General features: G+C 44.1%; 1 protein-coding gene across 3 annotated transcripts in view; it reads right to left on the bottom strand.

Annotated features, from left to right (window-relative positions):
* Positions 1–24,549, bottom strand: part of LOC134966967 (B-cell receptor CD22-like) — a 78,488-nt gene that overhangs the window by 25,306 nt on the left and 28,633 nt on the right. For 2 of the 3 annotated variants that reach the window (XM_063943978.1, XM_063943976.1), the window contains 2 exons: positions 21,141–21,434; positions 4,340–4,600 (listed from right to left, as the gene is read on the bottom strand). In XM_063943978.1, coding sequence (XP_063800048.1) covers positions 4,340–4,600; positions 21,141–21,434 — 555 coding nt within the window. The remainder of the gene's footprint in view (positions 1–4,339; positions 4,601–21,140; positions 21,435–24,549) is intronic. The other variant, XM_063943977.1, reaches the window with a different exon arrangement.

The raw sequence follows: 24,549 nt of genomic DNA on the forward strand, positions 1-24,549 counted from the left end.
GGTGCTGCAGTGTGAAATTCCGTTACAGCACCCGGCTCCTGTCATAGCAGAGGAGCCGACAGCACACTGAGACCGTCTCTGGGGGAAGCCCAGCATCTCCGGAGATGCTGGGCACGCCCCCCAGAGTGACGATCCCGGTATCCCCGCGAAGCCACGCCCCCTAGCTGTAAGGCCACGCCCCTTTTTTGCCGCGATCGCGGCAGTACATCAGGGGTGCGCACCGGGTGTCACCACACCTGGTGACGCCTCTGCCGCTAAGTATGTGGGACTTGTGGATGGGGCCCTTCATTCACTTTGCCAGGATTCAAGGGTGGTCAATCTGTTAAAATCAGAGCACTACATTTTGGCCACCATGCTCAATCCTAGGTTTAAAGTTGTATCTCTCTTTCTGGCAGACACAAGTCTGCAGATGTGCAAAGACCTGCTGGTGAGAAAATTGTAAACTCAAGTGGAATGTGACCCATCAACAGCTCCTCCTTCATTTTCTACCACAACTGGGGGTGCGAAGAAAAGGATAAAATTTCCTAGACCACCCGCTGGCGGTGATGCAGGGCAGTAAGGAGCAAGTGTTGACATCTGGTCCGTACTGTAGGACCTGCCAACGATTGCTGACATGTCTACTGTCACTGCATATGATGCTGTAACCTTTGAAAGAATGGTGGAGGATTATATTGGTGATAGCATCCAAGTAGAAATGTCAGACAGTCCGTATGTATACTGGCAGGAAAAAGAGGCAATTTGGATGCCCTTGCACAAACTGGATTTATTTTACCTAAGTTGCCCCCCCCCTCCAGTGCGTACTCCGAAAGAGTGTTTAGTGCAGCCAGAACCTTGTCAGTGACCTTGCGTAGGAGATTACTTCCACAAAATGTGGAGAAGATGATGTTCATCAAAATTAATTATAAATTCCTCCGTGGAGACCTTTACCAGCAATTGCCTCCAGAAAGTACACAGGGACCTGTGATGGTGGATTCCAGTGGGGACGAATTAATACTCTGTGAGGAGGAGGATGTATACACTGAAAGGGGTGAGGAATCGGAGTATGAGGATGAGGACGACATCTTGCTCTGTAGAGACAGTTTGTGCAAGGAGAGATTGATTGCTTCTTTTTTGGTGGGGGCCCAAACAAATGATTAGTTTATTAAAGTGCACATGTCCTGTTTATACAACATAAGGGTGGGTGGGAGGGCTAAAGGACAATTCCATCTTCCACCTTTTTTTTCTTCTTTGCATTATGTGCTCTTTGGGGTCTAGCTTTTAAAACTGCCATCCTGTCTGCCACTGCAGTGCTTCTCCTAGATGCAGGGCCGGATTAAGTCTTGGGGGTGCCCGGGGCACTTAAGACAGGGTGGCCACAGTGGAAGGTGGGGTATGTACAGATGGAGCCATGATCATCTTGGCTTCTCTGCTGCGCCTATGCACACCATGATTTATTAGCATAAATCCTTCATCTTTTGTTGCAATACAGTACAGTGAGAACAATACAGCAGGGGATTAAATCATTACAACAGGGGATTAAGTCTGACTGACCTGGCTCAATTAATCCTATTAAAGGCCAAGATAAAGATGGTTCCATCTTTATATTAGATTGGCAATACCTCCCAACATGTCCTATTTCAGGAATGACAAAATGCTCTCTACATGGACTTCCCTCTTTATGATTGTCACCTGTGTTGAACTATTTAATTGCTAAGAAAGGAAGTTCAACACAGATGTTTGCAATCATAAATTGAGAAGCAAGTCCAGGTAGAGAGCATTATGTCCCTCCTGTAATGGGTCACGGTGGGAGGTATAGATTGTGTATAATAGATTGAAACCAATAGTGTATATTAGTTTTAAACTAATAGTTTAATAATGCCTTGGTACTGTTTATAAAGTAGCTCCACCTAATTGAAAGACAACTATTTTATAAAATGTTCTTGTAGTGGGACAAAAACAACTTAAACAACCTTAAAATACAAATAGAAAAATAAAATTATTTAAATTGTCACATGCAAGAATAGCAGCAGCCTCTGCACTACTTACACAATGGGACAGGACTCAGGAGTACTCTATGTGTGTGTCTCTATCTCTAGACCCAAATGGTTTAGTTGCATAACAGTTTACACAGGACTCAGGCACCCAGGTGGGGAGGAGCAGAAGCTTGATCCCTGTGTCACTTACAGCTCTCTCCACCCTCCTATCTCTCCACTGGTCAGAAAGCTCTATCTGTAGCTCATCAAACATGATATCCCTCTATCTCTGCCTGCACTGCATCCTGTCCTGCCCACATTCTGGCTCTCTCATTAAGAGGAAAGCTAGTGATATCAGTGTGCCTTGGCCGGGGGGCCCCTGACACAGGGGGTCCCGGGGTACAGTATGCCATGCATTCCCCCTTAATCTGGCTATGCCTAGATGGGCCAGGTGTTTGTGCCGCACACTTGTGTTGCTTATCTTAGTCATCCAGCAACCTTGGTGCAATCTTTTGGACTAAAAACAATATTGTGAGGTGTTCAAAATAGACTGGAAATGAGTGGAAATGACTGTTATTGAGGTTAATAATACTGTAGGATCAAAATTACCCCCAAATTCTGTGATTTTAGCTGTTTTTATGTTTTTTGCAAAAATCATCCAGATCCGAAACCAAAACCCGTAAGGATGGTTTTGGCAAAACCAATCCAGATCCAAAACCAAAACACAAAACACGAAAAGTGTCTGCGGCACATTTCTACTAAGAAGTAATGTTTTGTCTGGAGTTTGTGGTGGAAATTGTTGTGTGGAATTGGATAACAGAAGTGTGATGAAATGTTTATAACCCATTCTGTTCAATAAACCACTGTTGGTTTTCATCTACACCACAGGTTCTCAAACTCGGTCCTCAGAACCCCACACAGTGCATGTTTTGCAGGTCTCCTCACAGAATCACAAGTTACATAATTAGCTCCACCTGTGGACCTTTTAAAATGTGTCAGTGAGTAATTAATACACCTGTGCACCTGCTGGGTTACCTGCAAAACATGCACTGTGTGGGGTCCTGAGGACCGAGTTTGAGAACCAATGATCTACACCATGACTGAGTGATTTGGACAGTGCCGTAACTAGACATTTTTGTGCTGTGTGCAAGAAACAGCATATGCACCCCCCCATATCATATACAAAACAGGGTCAGTGCACACCATAGGCGTGCGCCAAAAATATAGGGGTGTGGCCACAAAATAAAACCAATTCATATTACGCTGTACAGAAGTCTCCATTATTCCATTTATGCCGCACAATAGCACCACTTACACACATTACATCACGTATATCCCTTCATAGTACAGCATGCAGAGTCCCCTTTTACACAGTACGGCAGGCAGAGTCCCCTTTTACACAGTACGGCAGGCAGAGTCCCCTTTTACACAGTACGGCAGGAAGAGTCCCCTTTTACACAGTACGGCAGGAAGAGTCCCCTTTTACACAGTACGGCAGGCAGAGTCCCCTTTGACACAGTACGGCAGGTAGCATCCCCTTCAGGTGTTACAGTGCAGCTGCGGGCAGCAATGTCCAATCCCACCCCATCCCCACTGCCAGAGCTTACAGTGCAGCCTAGACACCCCCACCTCTTCCACTGAGGTTATACTGACTTGTGGGAAAACATGCCCAACACCCCAGCACCCAACATCAAGCGTTTACAGTGCAGGCTGATTACCCCCTCCCCCTGTCGAAAGGTTAAACTGAGCCACGGACAGTACTGCCGGATCCCACCACCCCTCCTACCGCCGCCGTTGGAGACCACAGTGAGCCATGCGGGCTGCAATGCCCTATCCCTCTCCCCATGAATCCTGGCCGCCGGCACTACATTGAGCGCTGACAACTCCCTTCCCTCCAGGACTGGACACGGCTCACTCTATCCTGAAGGGAAGGGGGTTATCTGGCAGCATTCACTCACTGTAACTCTTTTGGCGGGGGGGATCGGGCATTATAGTCCGCGCGGCTCACTGTGTACTCTGGCGGCGGCAGCGGTGGGGGTTGGGCAGTATTGTCTGCAGCTCTGTTTAACCTCCCGTCAGGGGGTGTCTGGGCTGCACTATAAGCTCCAGCAGTGAGGAATGGGTGGGATCGGGTAATGCTGCCCTCAGCTGCACTATAACACTGGAGCTAAGGGTGTTGCCGGCAGTACTGTGCCCACAGTGCGTATGCGCTGTGTGCAAGGCACCACTGGCACACACCTACTTATGGCCCTGGTTTTGGAATCTGTATCTACACAGCCATCTTTCTCAAGGTTCTAGAAACATGACATAAATTTCCTATCACAACAACTGTCAATATTTCAAAATCTAGTTTATTTAACATATGTCTTATTTTAGTTATTACTCACATTGATTGGTAAACTGAAACATTTGTGACTCTGCTGTTCCCATTGCATTGCTTGCAGAGCAGATATATTTCTCAGAGGTCAGGTTCTGCACAGTAATTGTATCATCACGTTCCTGTAGTAATATCTTGGAATCTCCAATCTTGTACCACGTGTAATTTGTTACAGGAGGATTAGCACGACTGGTGCACCTTAAGGTCACATTATCCCCTTCCTCTGTCTCCATGTTTCCAACTATTGAAATAGTTGTATTCTTTGGACCATCTGTTAATGGACATTGCTTCTTAGAAATTTGTGATGTAAAAGTTCAAGCAGCATCACCCAATGGAGCAAACATTTATATTTATGGCCTAAATTCTGTATCGTTTATCACAATTAGAGTTATCAGTTTATAAGCAGAAAAAATGAAGGTCTCCTATTTTGTTTTTAGGTTATTCATTAAAGCTGTATCCTCTGGTGCAGATGGAGCACAAGCAGAAATGAAAATAAAAAGTCCTAGTGCACTACATTAAATATGACTCTACGTTATTTACAGTATAAATCTTCTACTCCTGTAATCTATACTTATTCTAAAAGGGAACTTAGACATTTTTTAAGTATAAGAATAAATAAATAAGTAAATAAATAAATAAATAAATATATTGGGGATGAGCGGGTTCGGTTCTTCCCAGAACTTTAAGATCCGAGCGTGGATACGAGTCATGCTCAGTTTTTAGTGCCTAACTTGAATCCGAAAATGAGGCAAAACGTCATCATCCCGCCATCGGATCTTGCGGGTTTCTATATATAGTCCCGTGATCGGCGCTATCTTCACTCTGGACTTGGAGAGTGCACATTAAAGACATGTTCCTTCTGTGCTCTATTCTGTGCTGTATTCTGTTCTGTGCTGTAATCAGATAGGCAGTTTAGGGAAGGGGGGAAGGAGAGAGATGAGGGGTTGCAGCAGAAGAGTTGAGTTAACCTAGGGTGCTGCTTGTGTAGGTGTGCTGTGACTATCACTGTGTAAGGGCTCTGCATAGTAGACAGTGCACTGCATATAGCATACTGTAGCTGTGTATAGGACCAGGTGTTGTTCTCTGTCTATAAGGGGCTGTGTACTGCTGTACACTACTGGTATATATCCTCTGTGTGTGATCCAAAGCAAAAAATATATAACTATTGGTCCATCACTCTGACTACTAGTACCGCAGCTGCCATACACTACTGCTATATATCCTGTATGTGTGATTCAGAGCAAAAAATATATTTCTATTGGTGCGTCACTCAGTGACGACTACCAGTACTGCTGTACACTACTGCTATATATCCTCTGTGTGTAATCCAGAGCAAAAAATATATTTCTACAGGTGCGTCACTCAGTGACGACTACCAGTACTGCCGTACACTACTGCTATATATCTGTGTGTGATCCAGAACAAAAAATATATTTATATTGGTGCATCACTCTGACTACTAGTACAGCAGCTGCTGTACCCTACTGTTATACATCCTGTGTGTGTGATCCAGAGCAAAAAATATATTTCTATTGGTGCGTCACTCAATGACGACTACCAGTACTGCCGTACACTACTGCTTTATATCTGTGTGTGATCCAAAAGCAAAAAATATATTTCTATTGGTGTGTCACTCAGTGACGACTACCAGTACTGCCATACACTACTGCTATATATATATATATGTGTGTGATCCAGAGCAAAACATATATTTCTATTGGTGAGTCACTCTGACTACTAGTACAGCAGCTTCCATACATTACTGCTACATATCCTCTGTGTGTGAGCCACTGTAAGAGGATATTTAATATCGACCATTTTAGATATTTATTTAATTGCCACAGACTTCATAGTTTTACAATTTGGCCAAGCAAGTTCATTCACTGAATATGTTAAATGAATAGATAATGACGTGAACCAGTTTGTATATATGATTCTAGATGCATATGTGTTTTAAGGTTGCTTCTGTTTAGCTGTGATGAACAGATTGTCTTTGAAAACTCTAGCAGTCATGCAAATATACAGTAGGTATGCAAGCCAGAATAATTACTGTATGTTACTGTGTGTAGAACTGGTTGACATTTGTTATATACCGAGGGTCAGTCAATGGGGTAAATTTACTAAGATTCGTATTTTCCCGTTTCAGGTCAAAGTTCAATCACGAATGACATCGAAAGTGTAAAACTGCAACTTTTTGAATTTGTTACGATGGATTTACTAAGCTGTCGTATTCGGGTTTTTCTTTTCTTCCGATGTCGATGTCATTCGTGTTTTTTTTGTGTTTTTTACGGCAGTGATTAGCAAAACACTGCCGACTTTTTTACAATTAATCTCGGCCGGATCTGTGTGATCCGTGCTGGGGTTCTATTTTTTTTTTTTTTTTAATTAAACACTGTAAAATTTAAAAAAAAAATTGCGTGGGGTCCCCCCTCCAAAGCATAACCAGCCTCGGGCTCTTTGAGCCGATCCTGGTTGCCAAAATATGGGAAAAAAATTGACAGGGGTTCCCCCATATTTAAGCAACCAGCATCGGGCTCTGCGCCTGGTCCTGGTTCCAAAAATACGGGGGACAAAAAGAGTAGGGGTCCCCCGTATTTTTAAAACCAGCACCGGGCTCCACTAGCTGGACAGATAATGCCACAGCCGGGGGTCACTTTTATATAGTGCCCTGCGGCCGTGGCATCAAAAATCCAACTAGTCACCCCTGGCCGGGGTACCCTGGGGGAGTGTGGACCCCTTCAATCAAGGGGTCCCCCCCCCCCAGCCACCCAAGGGCCAGGGGTGAAGCCCGAGGCTGTCCCCCCCCATCCAATGGGCTGCGGATGGGGGGGCTGATAGCCTTTGTTGTAAAAGAACAGATATTGTTTTTAGTAGCAGTACTACAAGTCCCAGCAAGCCTCCCCCGCATGCTGGTACTTGGAGAACCACAAGTACCAGCATGCGGCGGAAAAACGGGCCCGCTGGTACCTGTAGTACTACTATTAAAAAAATACCCAAAAAAACACAAGACACACACACCGTGAAAGTATAATTTTATTACATACATACACACATACATACATACTTACCTTATGTTCCCACGCAGGTCGGTCCTCTTCTCCAGTAGAATCCAAGGGGTACCTGTTGAAGAAATTATACTCACGAGATCCAGGGGTCCAGGGTCCTCGGAGAATCCAGGTGTAATCCACGTACTTGAAAAAAATAACAAAACGGACACTCGAGCCACGCACTAAAAGGGGACCCATGTTTGCACATGGATCCCCTTTTCCCGACTGCCAGAAACCCACTCTGACTGATGTCTAAGTGGGTTTCTTCAGCCAATCAGGGAGTGCCACGTTGTAGCACTCTCCTGATCGGCTGTGTGCTCCTGTCCTAACTGACAGGCAGCACACGGCAGTGTTACAATGTAGCGCCTATGCGCTCCATTGTAACCAATGCTGGGAACTTTCTGCTCAGCGGTGACGTCACTTTAGGTCAACCGCAGGGCAGAAAGTTCCCATCATTGGTTACAATGTAGCGCATAGGCGCTACATTGTAACACTGCCGTGTGCTGCCTGTCAGTGAGGACAGGAGCACACAGCTGATCAGGAGAGTGCTACAACGTGGCGCTCCCTGATTGGCTGAAGAAACCCACTTAGACAGAAGTCAAAGTGGGTTTCTGGCATTCGTGGAAAGGTGACCCATGTGCAAACATGGGTCCCCTTTCAGTTCGTGGTCGGGACACCGTTTTGTTATTTTTTTCAAGTACGTGGATTACCCCTGGATTTCCCGAGGAGCCTGGACCCCTGGATCTCGTGAGTATAATTTCTTCAACAGGTACCCCTTGGATTCTACTGGAGAAGAGGACCGACCTGCGTGGGAACTTAAGGTAAGTATGTATGTATGTGTGTATGTATGTAATAAAATTATACTTTCACGGTGTGTGTGTCTTGTCTTTTTTTGGGTATTTTTTTAGTAATAGTACTACAGGTACCAGCGGGCCCGTTTTTCCGCCGCATGCTGGTACTTGTGGTTCTCCAAGTACCAGCATGCGGGGGAGGCTTGCTGGGACTTGTAGTACTGCTACTAAAAACAATATCTTTTCTTTTACAACAAAGGCTATCAGCCCCCCCATCCGCAGCCCATTGGATGGGGGGGGACAGCCTCGGGCTTCACCCCTGGCCCTTGGGTGGCTGGGGGGGGGACCCCTTGATTGAAGGGGTCCCCACTCCCCCAGGGTACCCCGGCCAGGAGTGACTAGCTGGATTTTTGATGCCACGGCCGCAGGGCACTATATAAAAGTGACCCCCGGCTGTGGCATTATCTGTCCAGCTAGTGGAGCCCGGTGCTGGTTTTAAAAATACGGGGGACCCCTACTCTTTTTGTCCCCCGTATTTTTGGGACCAGGACCAGGCGCAGAGCCCGATGCTTGTTGCTTAAATATGGGGGAACCCCTGTCATTTTTTTCCCCATATTTTTGCAACCAGGATCGGCTCAAAGAGCCCGAGGCTGGTTATGCTTAGGAGGGGGGACCCCACGCAATTTTTTTTGAAAAAATAAGCACTTTCCCACCCCTTCCCACTGATATACATGCACGGATCTCATGGATCCGTGCATGCCTATCTAATCACGGGAAAAAAAATAAGGTCTGTTTTTTTTTAGCACTTTTTTACGAGTTGTAATTTTTCACGGCAGTGTTTGTTTTTTTTTTGCTTTGCACTTCTTAGTAAATGACCGAGATTCATACTTAAACAGCCGCGTTTTGACCGATGGTGTATTCATTCGTAATTTTTTACTTGGACTTGCAAAAAATTACGAATGCCCTCATCTCTGCCCTGATTAGTGTTTAGTAAATTACCGAGATGACACTTTGATGAAAAAACGGCATCTCGGTCAAAATCGGGAGCTTAGTAAATTTCCCCCAATATGTCCATTTGTTGACAACATGATGCTAACTGCAATTGTCACCTACATTTGTGGAATTTAAATAATTTCAAAAGAAATCTGGCAAGATCTCATTGCACTACAAAGACATTAAGACTATAATCACTACGCCTTGATATAATCTAAATTGGGGCTCCCTGTAATAACGAAAGGATGCTAGTTTTAGTATTGGACAAGAATGTCAATAGCCACAGAATACTGGTTATTTCTGGATCTCAACACACTGAGAAAAAAAAATAATAATGATATATATATATATATATATATATACACACACACACACACGCAAATTCATAATCTAAAATCTATATTTCCCATAAATTTCCCTTCAGATAGGTGCTGTCCAGCATTTATTAATAAGTCTAGGGTTTGAATAAATCTGTGATTTGCAGAGAGCATGGAATGATATTTCCCCAGTAATATATGTATTTTACACACACGTACATACTCTACTTTCATCTCTTGTATTTTTTTCTTATATAGTTTAAGCTTGTGAAAATATTTTATGGTGATTTACAATGTGCAAATACTGTTTTACGATATGTGAACTTTATGAGCATCAGTTGTAATGAAAATACATTCTTTTTAAATTATGTGAAAAATCTTTCTTGAATATAATTATCCTGATGATTTTAAAGATAACCTTGCAAATACATTATTAGAAGGTATATAATTAGTGATTATTATTATAAGACACTAAATGGTATAGAATAAAATAGTACATTTGCTTTAGGAACATGAGGTTAAGAGGAGGGAAAATAAACTCCCCTATTTCGGTCACTCAGTGGTGACTACCAGTACTGCCGTACACTTCTGCTATATATCCTCTGTGTGTGATATAGAGCAAAAAATATAATTCTAATGGTGCGTCAATCAGTGACGACTAACAATACTGCCGCATACTACTGCTATATATCTGTGTGTGATCCAGAGCAAAACATATATTTCTATTGGTGCGTCACTCTGACTACTAGTACAGCGGCTTCCGTACACTACTGCTATATATCCTCTGTGTGTGAGCCAAAGCAAAAAATATTTCTATTGGTGTGTCTCTCTGAATACTAGTACAGCGGCAGCTGTACACCACTGCTATATATCCTCTCTGTGTGATCCAGAGCAAATATATATATTTTTATTGGTGCGTCACTCAGTGACAACTACCAGTACTGCTGTACACTACTGCTACATATCCTCTGTGTGTGATCCTGAGCAAAAAATATATTTCTATTGGTGCGTCACACAGTGACAACTACCAGTACTGCCGTACACTACTGCTATATATCTATGTGTGATGCAGAGCAAAACATATATTTCTATTGGTGTGTCACTCTGACTACTAGTAAAGCGGCTTCTGTACACTACTGCTATATATCCTCTGTGTGTGAGCCAAAGCTAAAAAAATATTTATATTGGTGAGTCACTCTGATTACTAGTACAGCAGCAGCCGTACACTACTGCTATATATCCTCTGTATGTGATCCAGAGGAAAAAATATTTTCCTATTGGTGCGTCACTCAGTGACAACTACCAGTACTGGCATACACTACTGCTACATATCTTCTGTGTGTGACCTTGAGCAAAAAATATATTTCTATTGATGCGTCACTCAGTGACAACTACCAGTACTGCCGTACACTACAGCTATATATCAGTGTGTTATCCAGAGCAAAACATATATTTCTATTGGTACATCACTCAATGGTGACTACCAATACTGCCGTACACTACTGCGATATATCTGTGTGTGAACCAAACCCAAAAATATATTTCTATCATGTATTTGAAAGGGGTGCTCTGTCTTCTGTATCTGAAAGGGGTGATCTGTCCATCCATCCAGGGGCTCTGGCCCAGTGTAAAATAAAAAAAATAAAAGCTAAAAACAAAAAGCCTAAAGTTATAATATAATATAATAAAAATCTATCTATTTTTTTTGTTTGTGCTGTACCAGTGTAATATACAATTTTTTATTTATTTTCATAAGTACTGTGACACTGCCGGTCAGATCACAGTATATTGTTTCCTACTCATAAACGCATTGTGTAGTTAACCGCAGTGTGTAATTATTATATATATTTCTGATTCATTTGTGCGGCACTGTAACCGCTGGTGTGTGATACTGCATAAAAAATACTTTTACATATTTTTGACTCATTTGTGCGACACTTTAACCACAGTGTGTGATATAAATAAATTATGTATATATATTTTGATTTAAATTAATATTTTATGCTGTGTTATCCTAGTACACATCCAGGGACTGCAGCTGCTCCATCCATCTTGGGGTGTTCTGTCAGTCCACCCAAAATAAAAGACATATTTTTTATATATTTTGTGCTGTATCCTTCCAGAATACATCCAGGTGTGCTCAGTCTATTTTAGGGCGTGGTGTCTGTAGATCATATTCTTATTATAACTTATTGTCCTATTTTAGTAATTCTTATAACCACATTGTAATTAATTCAAATTATTTTTAATAATAATGTTAGCTAAATGTAAATGAAATTAATATAAGTAGAGCTTTCCACACTTATATACTGAATTTTCTGCTTATTGAAGATATCTTTTAGGAAATTAAGAATTTTATCCTAAATAAATTGAATTAAATTAATTAAATTAAAATATATTGAAATTCAAATAAAATAAATTAGATAAATGAAATCTAAAATATTGTCATTTTTATTCTTTGCCGTAGTCATCTTTTTGTGATCTGAAATCTTGAGCCTTGCCTAATGCGTCATTCTTTTTAAATTCATTCTTTTTAAAAATATTTTGTCCTCCCAATACATACAGCCAAGGGCTGCTGCTGCTCCGTCCAGCTACCTCGTTGCAACCTTTTGGCCTAAACTGGATGCAAACAATATTGTGAGCTGTGAGGTGTTCAGAATAGTCTGGAAATGAGTGGAAATGAATGTCAATGAGGGTAATAATACCGTAGGAACAAAAACACCACCAAATTCTGTTATTTTAGCTGTTTTTATGATTTTTTCCCAGAAAATACAGATCCAAAACCAAAACCTGGAAGGGCGGTTTTTGCAAAACCAATACAGATCCAAAACACGAAGGAAATCCAGATCCAAAACCAAAATACAAAATTTGAAGAAAAAAAAATGGCCCGGTGCACACCTCTAATTTATATATGTTGATAGAGTGAGCGCTGGGTATAACACAACAAAGCAAGTATAAGAAAAAACATTAAAATATTCACACATGGGTTTTTTTTAAATTGGAAATATTTGCTGAGCAATGCTACTGAGGTACTACGTCCATGCCGGACTGTACCCTTCTTACATCGCTCCAAAATCGAGCTGTAAACATTGCTCAGCAAATATTGCTATCTTTAAAAAATCCCATGTGTGATTATTGTAATGTTTTTTCTTATACTTGCTTTGTTGTGTTACACCCAGTGCTCACTTTAATCAACATATGGCATTATAACCTGCTGCACCCGTCTCCTGTCACTGAGAAGGAGTCGGCATTGCTGAAAGAGCCTCCAGGGGATGCCTGCACTCCCCTGGTGTGAGGTAATTAGGAGCTTCAATCACACAGCAATGTGATGTCAGCAGGGCTCCCAGAAGGCCACACCCCATTTATGTGAAGCTGTGCCCCCTTTCCGGTAGGAGGTCTCTCATAGCCGCACTAGGTTTCACTGAACCTGGGGTAGCCACTGTACATACAGGGAAAACTGGTTCTGCATGATGTTAAATTCAAAGGGGAATAATGCATCCTAGGCGATTGTTGAAGCAGGAAAGCTCCTACTAACTTGTGCATGGTTAGCGTTGGGGTAATAAATAGTTAAAATTATTTTATCAACATCTACGGATGCTCACAGATGCATCTCAGTCCTTGCAAATTTGGACGCACAGATGTACAGCATGGAAAGACTTCATAGCAGCATTTGTATACAGAAGGGCGACAGCCAAAAGACGCAGACATAAAGGCAGTTGTGCCAACTCAGAGTCAGACCCATAGCCTAATTACAGAATAAGTGTGCAATAATAAGATCTGTCATTTCAAACTCTGTTCTAGATAAATGACACTTAGATGCTGATTAGTTGCTTTTGGAAATTTCTCACCTTTATCATTTTCCAATGCTTGATGCATCTCCCCTTATGTGCTTGATGTCGATATCTACATCATCTAACTTAATGCAGTCCTGCTAACCTTCTACAGTATATCCTCCTCCTTCAACAAAGATTACATTTTTGTATCCCTATGTCTGTGTATATTCATTCATAGCTCCTAAATGCCCCATCACCACCACCCACTCACCCATACAGAAACACAGGGGTGATAGTTCATCCCAGTAGCCCCCCCCCCCCCCTTCCTTAAAAAAATGGAAAACAAATATGGTGTGTGTGTTGGTTTACATAAAGACACATTATTTACATAATTATAAAGATAGCGCTCTCAGCCGGTCTACGGGGACCAGAGCTCGCAGTGAATTGGTAGTTATACTGTGTGACTCAGCAGTCTGCAGCGTGCATAATCGGCGTTTACCAGCAGGTCCCTTCTCATGGTCCAGCAGCAGCGGTGGGTGCACCGTCACTTGCTGCAGTGCAAGCTGAGCGGTACCAAGCAGTAGCTGTCCTGTTCCCTTTTGCAGGTATAAGCAGAGCTCCTGGGTCAGAGCCAATTAACTCTGCAGCAGCAGCAGGTGCACTGTAGAGCTCCATTGGAAGAGCAGCGGTCACGCATAACTCCTGCTGTGAACCACACAGGTGCTGCTGTATATGCAGGTGCCCCTTTAGGGCTTGGAGCCCAGAAGCAGTCACCTCCATTGCCTGTGGGAGTTACGCCCATGCTGAAACACACAAACACAGGTACATGCACTTACAGTGGAGATTGAAAGTTTGGGCACCCCAGGAAAAAAATCATTTTAATGTGCAAAAAGAAGCCAAGGAAAGATGGAAAAATCTCCAAAAGGCATCACATTACAGATTAGACATTCTTATAACATGTCAAAAAAAGTTTGATTTTATTTCCATAATTTACACTTTCAAAAGAACAGAAAACAAAAAATGGCGTCTGCAAAAGTTTGGCCACCCTGCAGAGTTAATACCTTGTACTGCCCCTTTGGACAGCTGAGACCTAGCAGTGTCATGGATTGTTCTCAATCATCATCTGGAAAGACCAGGTGATGTCAATCTCAAAGGTTTTAAAAGCCCAGACTCATCTGACCTTGCTCAAACAATCAGCACCATGGGTTCCTCTAAGCAGTTGTGTAGAACACTGAAACTGAGAATAGTTGACGCTCACAAAGCAGGAGAAGGCTATAAGAAGATAGCAAAGCGTTATCAGATGCCCATATCCTCTGTTCAGAATGTAATTAAGAAATGGCAGTCATCAGGAACAGTGGAATTTAAAGCAAGATCTGGAAGACCAAGAAAAATATCAGACAGAACAGCTCGCAGGATTGTGAGAAAAGCAAGTCAAAATCCTTGTTTGATTGCACGATCCCTCCAGGAAGATCTGGCAGACACTGGAGATGTGGTACACTATTCCACTATAAAGAGATACTTGTACAAATATGGTCTTCATGGAAGAGTCATCAGAAGAAAACCTCTTTTACGTCCTCACCACAAAAATCAGCGTTTGAAGTTTGCAAATGAACATATAGACAAGCCTGATGCATTTTGGAATAAAGTTCTGTGGACCGATGAGGTCAAAATCGAACTTTTTGGCCGGAATGAGCAAAGGTACGTTTGGAGAAGGAAGGGCACAGAATTTAATGAAAAGAACCTCTGTCCAACTGTTAAGCATGGGGGTGGATCAATCATGCTTTGGGGTTGTATTGCAGCCAGTGGCACAGGGAACATTTCATGAGTAGAAGGAAAAATGGATTCAATAAGATTCCAGCAAATTTTGGACACTAACTTGATGCCATCTGTGAAAAAGCTGAAGTTAAAGAGAGGCTGGCTTCTACAAATGGATAATGATCCTAAACACACCTCAAAATCCACAGTGGATTACATCAAGAGGCGTAAACTGAAGGTTTTGCCATCGCCTTCACAATCTCCTGACCTCAACATACCGTATTTTTCGGACCATAAGACGCGCCTGACCATAAGACGCACCTAGTTTTTAGAGTAAGAAAACTGGAAAAAAAAGAGCCAGCATACACAGACAGACAGACACACACACATACACACACACACATCAGAGCCAGCATACACATACACACAGACACACACACACACAGACACACACACACACACACATCAGAGCCAGCCTACACATACACAGACACACACACACACACACATATTGTAGACAGTACCAGTGGTTCCCCGTGTCCAGGCTCTCAGCTAACGCTTGCCCCGGGTGCACTCCTGAGGACCAAGGAGGTGTGGGGTAGATGCCGGGCTCTGCTGCTGGGCTCTGAGATGCGCCGCGCTCTGCTGATGACGGCGCAGCAGGAGCAGCAGCATCCAGGACCCGCCGGTTCCCCCATGTCCAGGCACTCAGCTAACGCTGCCTGCAGGGAAACTCCTGAGGAGGGAGGAGGTGTGGGGGAGCGGGGGGGAGTCACATGATGCCGGGCTCTGCTGCTGGGCTCTGAGATGCGCCGCGCTCTGCTGATGACGGCGCAGCAGCAGCAGCAGCATCCAGGACCCGCCGCTACCCGCGAACTCCATCTGCATCTGCTCTTATTCGCTCCATAAGACGCACATACTTTTTCCCCCACATTTTTGGGGAGAAAAAGTGCGTCTTATGGTCCGAAAAATACGGTAATTGAAAATCTATGGATAGACCTTAAAAGAGCAGTGCGTCCCAGACAGCCCAGGAATCTCAAAGAACTGGAAGACTTTTGCAAGGAAGAATGGGCGAAGATACCTCAAACAAGAATTGAAAGACTCTTGGCTGGCTACAAAAAGGGTTTACAAGCTGTGATACTTGCCAAAGGGGGCAGTGCAAGGTATTAACTCTGCAGGGTGCCCAAACTTTTGCAGACACCATTTTTTGGTTTCTGTTCTTTTCAAAGTGTAAATGATGGAAATAAAATCAAACTTTTTTTGACATGTTATAAGAATGTCTAATCTGTAATTTGATGCCTTTTGGAGATTTTTTCAACTTTCCTTGGCTTCTTTTTGCACATTAAAATTAATTTTTGCCTTGAGTGCCCAAACTTTCAATCCCCATTGTACCCCATAGAATACGTAATTCTCTAAGTATTTGCTCAAGTGATAGAAACTTATATTGGGACTTTAGACTAGAGATGAGCGGGTTCGGTTCTCTGAGAACCGAACCCCCCCGAACTGCACGTATTTTACACGGGTCCGAGGCAAGCTCGATTGTTCCCGCATGACTCGGAAAACCTGAATAAGGCAAAACATCATCATCCCGCTGTCGGATTCTCGCAAGATTCGGATTCCATATAAAGAGCCGCGCAATGCCGCCATTTTCACTTGTGCATTGTAAAGGGTACAGAGAGGATGTGGCTACGTTCTCTCAGTGGCAAATCTCAATATCAGTGTCCAGTATCAGTGCTTATTGCTGCTCAGTAATACTAGTACAGTGTCTCTCTTGTGCTGCATCTTGCTGCTGTAGGGTGCTGTGGTAGTAGTGTCCTGCTGTGACTGTGCATCGGTCATCATCATTCCAGTCACAGTGGTATCTGGGGGGTGACAATTCCAGAGTGCTTTTGTGCTGCACACTAATACTAGTACAGTGTCTTGTGCTGCTCAGTGTCAGTTCTCAGTAGTATCATCAGTGCTCAGTATCACTACTCATTGTCTTGTGCTGCATTGTGGGGCTCAGTAATACTACATTACTAATACTAGTACAGTGTCTTGTGCTGCATCGTGCTGCTCAGTGTCAGTTCTCAGTAGTATCATCAGTGCTCAGTATCACTGCTCATTGTCTAGTGCTGCATTGTGGTGCTCAGTAATACTACATTACTAATACTAGTACAGCGTCTTGCTGCTGTAGGGTGCTGTGGTAGTGTCCTGTCACTGTGCATAGGTCATTATCATTCCAGTCACAGTGGTATCTGGTATCTATCTAGTGGTATCTAATTCCAGACATTACTGCCGTCTAATTCCAGATATATTACTGGCATATAATTCCACACATTAAAAAATGGAGAACAAAAATGTGGAGGGTAAAATAGGGAAAGATCAAGATCCACTTCCACCTAGTGCTGAAGCTGCTGCCACTAGTCATGGCAGAGACTATGAAATGCCATCAACGTCGTCTGCCAAGGCCGATGCCCACTGTCATAGTAGAGAGCATGTAAAATCCAAAAAGCAAAAGTTCAGTAAAATGACCCAAAAATCTAAATTAAAATCATCTGAGGAGAAGCGTAAACTTGCCAATATGCCATTTACGACACGGAGTGGCAAGGAACCGCTAAGGCCCTCTCCTATGTTCCACATGACTAGTGGTTCAGCTTCACATGACAATGGAAGCACTCATCCTCCCGCTAGAAAAATGAAAAGAGTTAAGCTGTCAAAAGCACAGCAAAGAACTGTGCGTTCTTCTAAATCACAAATCCCCAAGAAGAGTCCAATTGTGATGGTTGCGATGCTTGACCTTCCCAACACATGGGAAGAGATGGCTCCTTCCACCATTTGCACGCCCCCTGCAAGTGCTGCAAGGAGCACCCACAGTGCAGTTCTTGATATTCAAATTGAAGATGTCACTGTTGAAGTACACCAGGATAAGGATATGGGTGTTGCTGGCGCTGAGGAGGAATTTGACAAGGAGGATTCTGATGGTGAGGTGGTTTGTTTAAGTCAGGCACCTGGGGAGACACCTGTTGTCCGTGGGAGGAATATGGCCATTGACATGCCTGGTCAAAATACAAAAAAAATCACCTCTTCGGTGTGGAATTATTTCAACAGAAATGCGGACAACATATGTCAAGCCGTGTGTTGCCTTTGTTAAGCTGTAATAAGTAGAGGTAAGGACGTTAACCACCTAGGAACATCCTCCCTTATACATCACCTGCAGCGCATTCATCAGAAGTCATTGACAAGTTCAAAAACTTTGGGTGACAGCGGAAGCAGTCCACTGACAACTAAATCCCTTCTTCCTCTTGTACCCAAGCTCCTGCAAACCACACCACCAACTCCGTCAATGTTAATTTCCTTTTTAGACAGGAACGCCAATTGTCCTGCAGGCCATGTCACTGGCAAGTCTGACGAGTCCTCTCCTGCCTGGGATTCCTCCGATGCATCCTTGAGTGTAACGCCTACTGCTGCTGGCGCTGCTGTTGTTGCTGCTGGGAGTCGATGGTCATCCCAGAGGGGAAGTCGGAAGACCACTTGTACTACTTCCAGTAAGCAATTGACTGTCCAACAGTCCTTTGCAAGGAAGATGAAATATCACAGCAGTCATCCTGTTGCAAAGCGGATAACTCAGGCCTTGACAACTATGTTGGTTTTAGACGTGCGTCCGGTATCCACCGTTAGTTCACAGGGACTTAGAGAATTGCTTGAGGTAGCGTGTCCCCGGTACCAAATCCCATCTAGGTTCCACTTCTCTAGGCAGGCGATACAGAGAATGTACACAGACGTGTAGACAAGTGGAGCAGGGATGACTAAGGACTATATGACTGTGACAGCCCACTGGGTAGATGTATTGCCTCCAGCAGCAACAACAGCGGCGTCACCAGTAGCCGCATCTCGCAAACGCCAACTCGTTCCTAGGCAGGCTACGCTTTGTATCACAGCTTTCCATAAGAGGCACACTGCTGACAACCTCTTAAGGAAACTGAGGAACATCATCGCAGATTGGCTTAACCCAATTGGACTCTCCTGGGGAATTGTGATATAGGACAACGCCACCAATATTGTGCGTGCATTACATGAGGGCAAATTCCAGCACGTCCCATGTTTTACACATACAATTAATTTGGTGGTGCATAATTTTTTTAAAAACGACAGGGGCGTGCAGGAGGTGCTGTCGGTGGCCCGAAAAATTGCGGGCCACTTTCGGCATTCAGCCACTGCGTGCCGAAGACTGGAGCGCCAGCAAACACTCATGAAAATGCCCTGCCATCAGCTAAAGCAAGAGGTGGTAATGAGGTGGAATTCAACCCTCTATATGTTTCAGAGAATGGAGGAGTAGCAAAAGGCCATTCAAGCCTATACATCTGCCTACGGTACAGGCAAAGGAGGGGGAATGCACCTTACTCAAGCGCAGTTGAGAATGATTTCCATGTTGTGCAAGGTTCTCCAACGCTTTGAACTTGCCATACGTGAAGTCAGTTCAGACACTGCCAGCTTGAGTCAGGTCATTCCCCTCATCAGGCTTTTGCAGATGCAGCTGGAGAGATTGAAGGAGGAGCTAAAATGGAGCGATTCCGCTAGGCATGTGGGACTTGTGGATGGAGCCCTTCATTCGCTTAACCAGGATTCACGGGTGGTCAATCTGTCGAAATCAGAGCACTACATTTTGGCCACCGTGCTCGATCCTAGATTTAAAGCCTACGTTGTATCTCTCTTTCTGGCAGACACAAGTCTGCAGATGTTCAAAGACCTGCTGGTGAGACAATTGTCAAGTCAAGCGGAAAGTGACCCGCCAACAGCACCTCCTTCATTTTCCACTGCCACTGGAGCTGCCAGGAAAAGGATAACATTTCCAAAACCACCCGCTGGTGGTGATGCAGGGCAGTCAGGAGCACGTGCTGAAATCTGGTCCGGACTGAAGGACCTGCCAACGATTACTGACATGTCGTCTACTGTCACTGCATATGATTCTGTCACCATTGAAAGAATGGCGGAGGATTATATGAGTGACAGCATCACTCTAGGCATGTCAGACCGTCCGTCCGTCCGTACGTATACTGTCAGGAAAAAGAGGCATTTTGGAGGCCCTTGCACAAACTGGCTTTACTTTACTTTACTTAAGTTGCCCCCCCTCCAGTGTGTACTCCGAAAGAGTGTTTAGTGCAGCTGGTCACCTTGTCAGCGATTGGCGTAGGAGGTTACTTCCAGAAAATGTAGAGAAGATGATGTTCATCAAAATGAATTATAAATTCCTCCATGGAGACATTTACCAGCAATTGCCTCCAGAAAGTACACAGGGACCTGTGATGGTAGATTCCAATGGGGACGAATTAATACTCTGTGAGGAGGAGGATGTACACAGAGAAAGGGGTGAGGAATCGGAGGATGAGGATGAGGTGGACATCTTGCCTCTGTAGAGCCAGTTTGTGCAATGAGCGATTGATTGCTTCTTTTTTGGTGGGGGCCAAAACCAACCAGTCATTTCAGCCACACTCGTGTGGCAGACCCTGTGACTGAAATGATTGGTTTGTTAAAGTGTGCATGTCCTGTTTATACAACATAAGGGTGAGTGGGAGGGCCCAAGGACATTTCCATCTTGCACCTCTTTTTTTATTTATCTTTGCATCATGTGCTGTTTGGGAACTATTTTTTTTAAGTGCCATCCTGTCTGACACTGCAGTGCCACTCCTAGATGGGCCAGGTGGTTGAGCCGCCTACTTGGGCCGCTTAGCTTAGTCATCCAGCAACCTCGGTGCAAATTATAGGACTAAAAATAATATTATGAGGTGTGAGGTGTTCAGAATAGACTGGAAATGAGTGGAAATTATGGTTATTGAGGTTAATAATACTATAGGATCAAAATTACCCCCAAATTCTATGATTTAAGCTGTTTTTGAGGATTTGTTGAAAAAAACACCTGAATAGAAAACGCATCTGAATCGAACAAAAATCCGAAAGGGTGGTTTTGCCAAAACGCGTCCGAATCCAAAACACGACCACAAAACCGAATCCAAAACCAAAACACAAAACACGAAAAATGCCCGCTGCACATCTCTACTATAGACCATATATCCAGGATATTTCTTGAACATACTATTACACATGTGCATTTCATACAACTGGAGTAAAGTACAATATAAGTAGCAGGTTACTTACATGTAATATTCAGGGTTACTGACTGAACTGATGTTATGTTATTGGGGAATGTAGCCGTGCATTCCAGCTGTGTGTTATCCTCTGTATAGGAAGGGATATAACTCATTTCACTTTCGATCCTCCAAATTCCCCGAGACAGTTCTTCATGCCTCACCGTTATCTCATGTCCAACTTTATTCCATGTAATAGTCGGGGGTCTGGAGGCGCAGGTGTGATTTACGGAACAGACAAGTTTACATGTCTTCTTTTCTTCCATGTCTTCAGTTCCTGTTATTAATGGTTTACGTGGGCTATCTGAAAGCAGAGAGTTAAACATTTCTATTATACAGCACACTGCGATTTCATTTATGATTTGGTGTAGACCCATTTATCTAAGTGCTTGAGATTTATCAAAGCATGCATAGAGATAAAGTACCAACCAGTCAGCTCCTGTAATTTCTTTGTTAAATACAGTCTGTAAAATGACAGGACTGAGTGGTTGGTACTTTATCTCTCTCCACTTTATTACTCTCCAAGCCTTTGATAAATCTCCCTTCGAGGGCCGGCGACAGGAGGGTACAAAGGGGACAACTGTATCGGGCCCCAAGGATCAGAGGGACCACAAGTATATGCTGATAAGTACCCGGCAAGGATGTGAGCCGTCTTGTCCAAATAGGGCAGCGAGCTGTAGGCGGTGTGACCACAGCCTCAGAGTGACAGGAGTCTCTCACACACACAGTGACTGTGCGGAGCGAGTGTGCATCCGCTCTTCCGGGTTCTGCTCTGTTGCAGGCAGTTACGGGACATGGCAGCAGCTCCACTGGCCAGGATTCCTGTCCCCTGCATTGGCCTATTCTGGTAGGGTCTGCTGTGCGGTGTTCTGGTCTGGGGATTGCAACATACGTGAGTCTCTCCCCGGGTTAAGAGTGGCTTGGTGAGGGGACACAGGGCTTTGGAATGGGGGAGCTGGGAATGCTGTATGGAGTCATTGGGGAGAGACAGAATATGGGTGTGTGGGAGGAAAGAGAGATGGAGATGCAGACTGCGGTGTGTAGGGGGGAGGAAGGAGAGATATACATATTTATATATAGTTTATTATATAGCGCAAATTCTGTTGTGCTTTAATAGATAAATACACACATATTTATATATATATATATATATATATATATATATATATATACTGTATCTCACCTGATGGGGCCCCAAGATTTCTGTTGCCATCCCTGCTCTCTTCTCTGAGCTTTAAGGGGGTACTCACAGAGCGATCCGATCATAAACTCTAAGCAATCTGACCGGATTGCTTAGATTTTAAGCATGATCTCTCCGTGTGTACCCCCACAGCGATAGCCGCACGTTGCTATCGACGGTGCTATCGACGGTGCTAGAATGGCCTGCATGCAGGTTCAAGTAGTCGCTGAGTGCCACTATTGCGAACTAGGGGGGTCATTCCGAGTTGTTCGCTCGTTTGCCGATTTTCAATTCAGAGCGATTAAGGCAAAAATGCGCATGCGCATGGTACGCAGTGCGCATGTGCTAAGTATTTTTGCTCAAAACTTAGTAGATTTTCTCACGTCCGAATGAAGATTTTTTATCGTTGAAGTGATCGTAGTGTGATTGACAGGAAGTGGGTGTTTCTGGGCGGAAACTGGACGTTTTCTGGGAGTGTGCGGAAAAACGCAGGCGTGTCAGGGAAAACGCAGGAGTGTCTGGGTAAATGGGGGAGTGGCTGGCCGAACGCTGGGTGTGTGTGTGACGTCAAACCAGGAACGAAACGGTCTGAGCTGATCACTATTTGTGAGTAGATCTGGAGCTACTCAGAAACTGCTAAGAAATTTCTAATCGCTATTCTGTGAATCTTTCGTTCGCTATTCTGCTAAGCTAAGATACACTCCCAGAGGGCGGCGGCCTGGCGTGTGCAATGCTGCTAAAAGCAGCTAATGAGCGAACAACTCGGAATGAGGGCCTATATATGATTTATCCCTTATGGGATTAGATGGCACCTGGACGTAATCATCAATTTAACAGAGGAGTGCCAGTCATTTGAACATTATTTTATATATATATATATATATATATATATATATATATAAATAAATTCAGTGTGTAGAACAAAGGTGCACACACCAGGGACTTTTTATGAATAACCCGCAGAGTTTATTACTCACATATTACCAGAATAAAGTCAAGGTCGACACAATTACAACCCTGCTTTACATAAGGGAGTAAGGAGGACATTGAACAGTCTGAGAAATAAATTCTCAGATCAGTGATGTGATCCTCTCAGACTGTTTTTGATTAAACTTACCAATATATATGTTATGGTAAGAACTTACCGTTGATTCTCCTATGTCCACAGGTTTCCACAGGATAACAATGGGATATGATGGAGCAACAGCAGATTGACACCAAACAATCACAAGCTTTCAGTCCTCCCAGGATGCAATGGGCTCGCTCAGAGCTGTAACTTGGTGTGGGCTAAGTGTGCCTTGCACACAGCGCACTTGCGGTGGGAGCGCATAGTGCGCTGTGTCACACACTTAGCGGCAGAGGATTTGAATGAATCTGTGTCTGCCAGTGTTGGCCTCACCTCCAGCAGCACTGTCCTGGCAGGCACCTCCCCCCCCCCCCACACACACACATGCTGATTGATGACCTCACCTCCAACAGTACTGACTACTGAGGCCAACAATCAGCATGTGTGGGGAAGGAAGGGGGGTGTGCCTGCCAGGGATGCTGTCTGCCGTACTGTGTAAAAAGGGGACGCTGTCTGCCGTACTGTGTAAAAAGGGGGACTGGCTGCCGTAATATGTAAAAAGGGGGACTGGCTGCCGTAATGTGTAAAAATGGGGACTGGCTGCCGTAATGTGTAAAAAGAGGAACGCTGTCTGCCGTAATGTCTATAAAGGGAACGCTGTCTACCATAATGTGTAAAAAGGGTACGCTGTCTGCTGTAATGTGTAAAAAAGGGGACGCTGTCTGCCGTAATGTGTAAAAAGGGGACACTGTCTGCCATAATGTGTGTAAAAAGGGGATGCTCTCTGCCGTAATGTGTAAAAAGGGGGACGCTGTCTGCCGTAATGGGTGTAAAAAGGGGGATGCTGTCTACCGTAATGTGTAAAAAGGGGAAACTGCCGCAATGTGTAAAAAGGGGAACTGTCTGCCGTAATGTGTAAAAGGGGCTCTACCTGGTGTAGTGGCGCTACTGTGCGGCGTAATTTGAATAATGGAGACTACTGTGCACTGTAGTATGAATTGGTATTATTTTGTGGCCACACCCCTTCCCTATGAATCCACGCCCCTAAAAAATGTGCGCGCGCCTATGGCGCGCACTGTGCGGGTTTTGCACAGGGGTCGCCAGTTCCGTTTCTTGCACACAGCGCTAAAATGCCTAGTTACGGCACTCGGCTCGTCCATATATCTCCGCCCA

Source organism: Pseudophryne corroboree, chromosome 10, assembly GCF_028390025.1.
Source record: "Pseudophryne corroboree isolate aPseCor3 chromosome 10, aPseCor3.hap2, whole genome shotgun sequence".
NCBI classification, from domain to species: Eukaryota; Metazoa; Chordata; class Amphibia; order Anura; family Myobatrachidae; genus Pseudophryne; species Pseudophryne corroboree.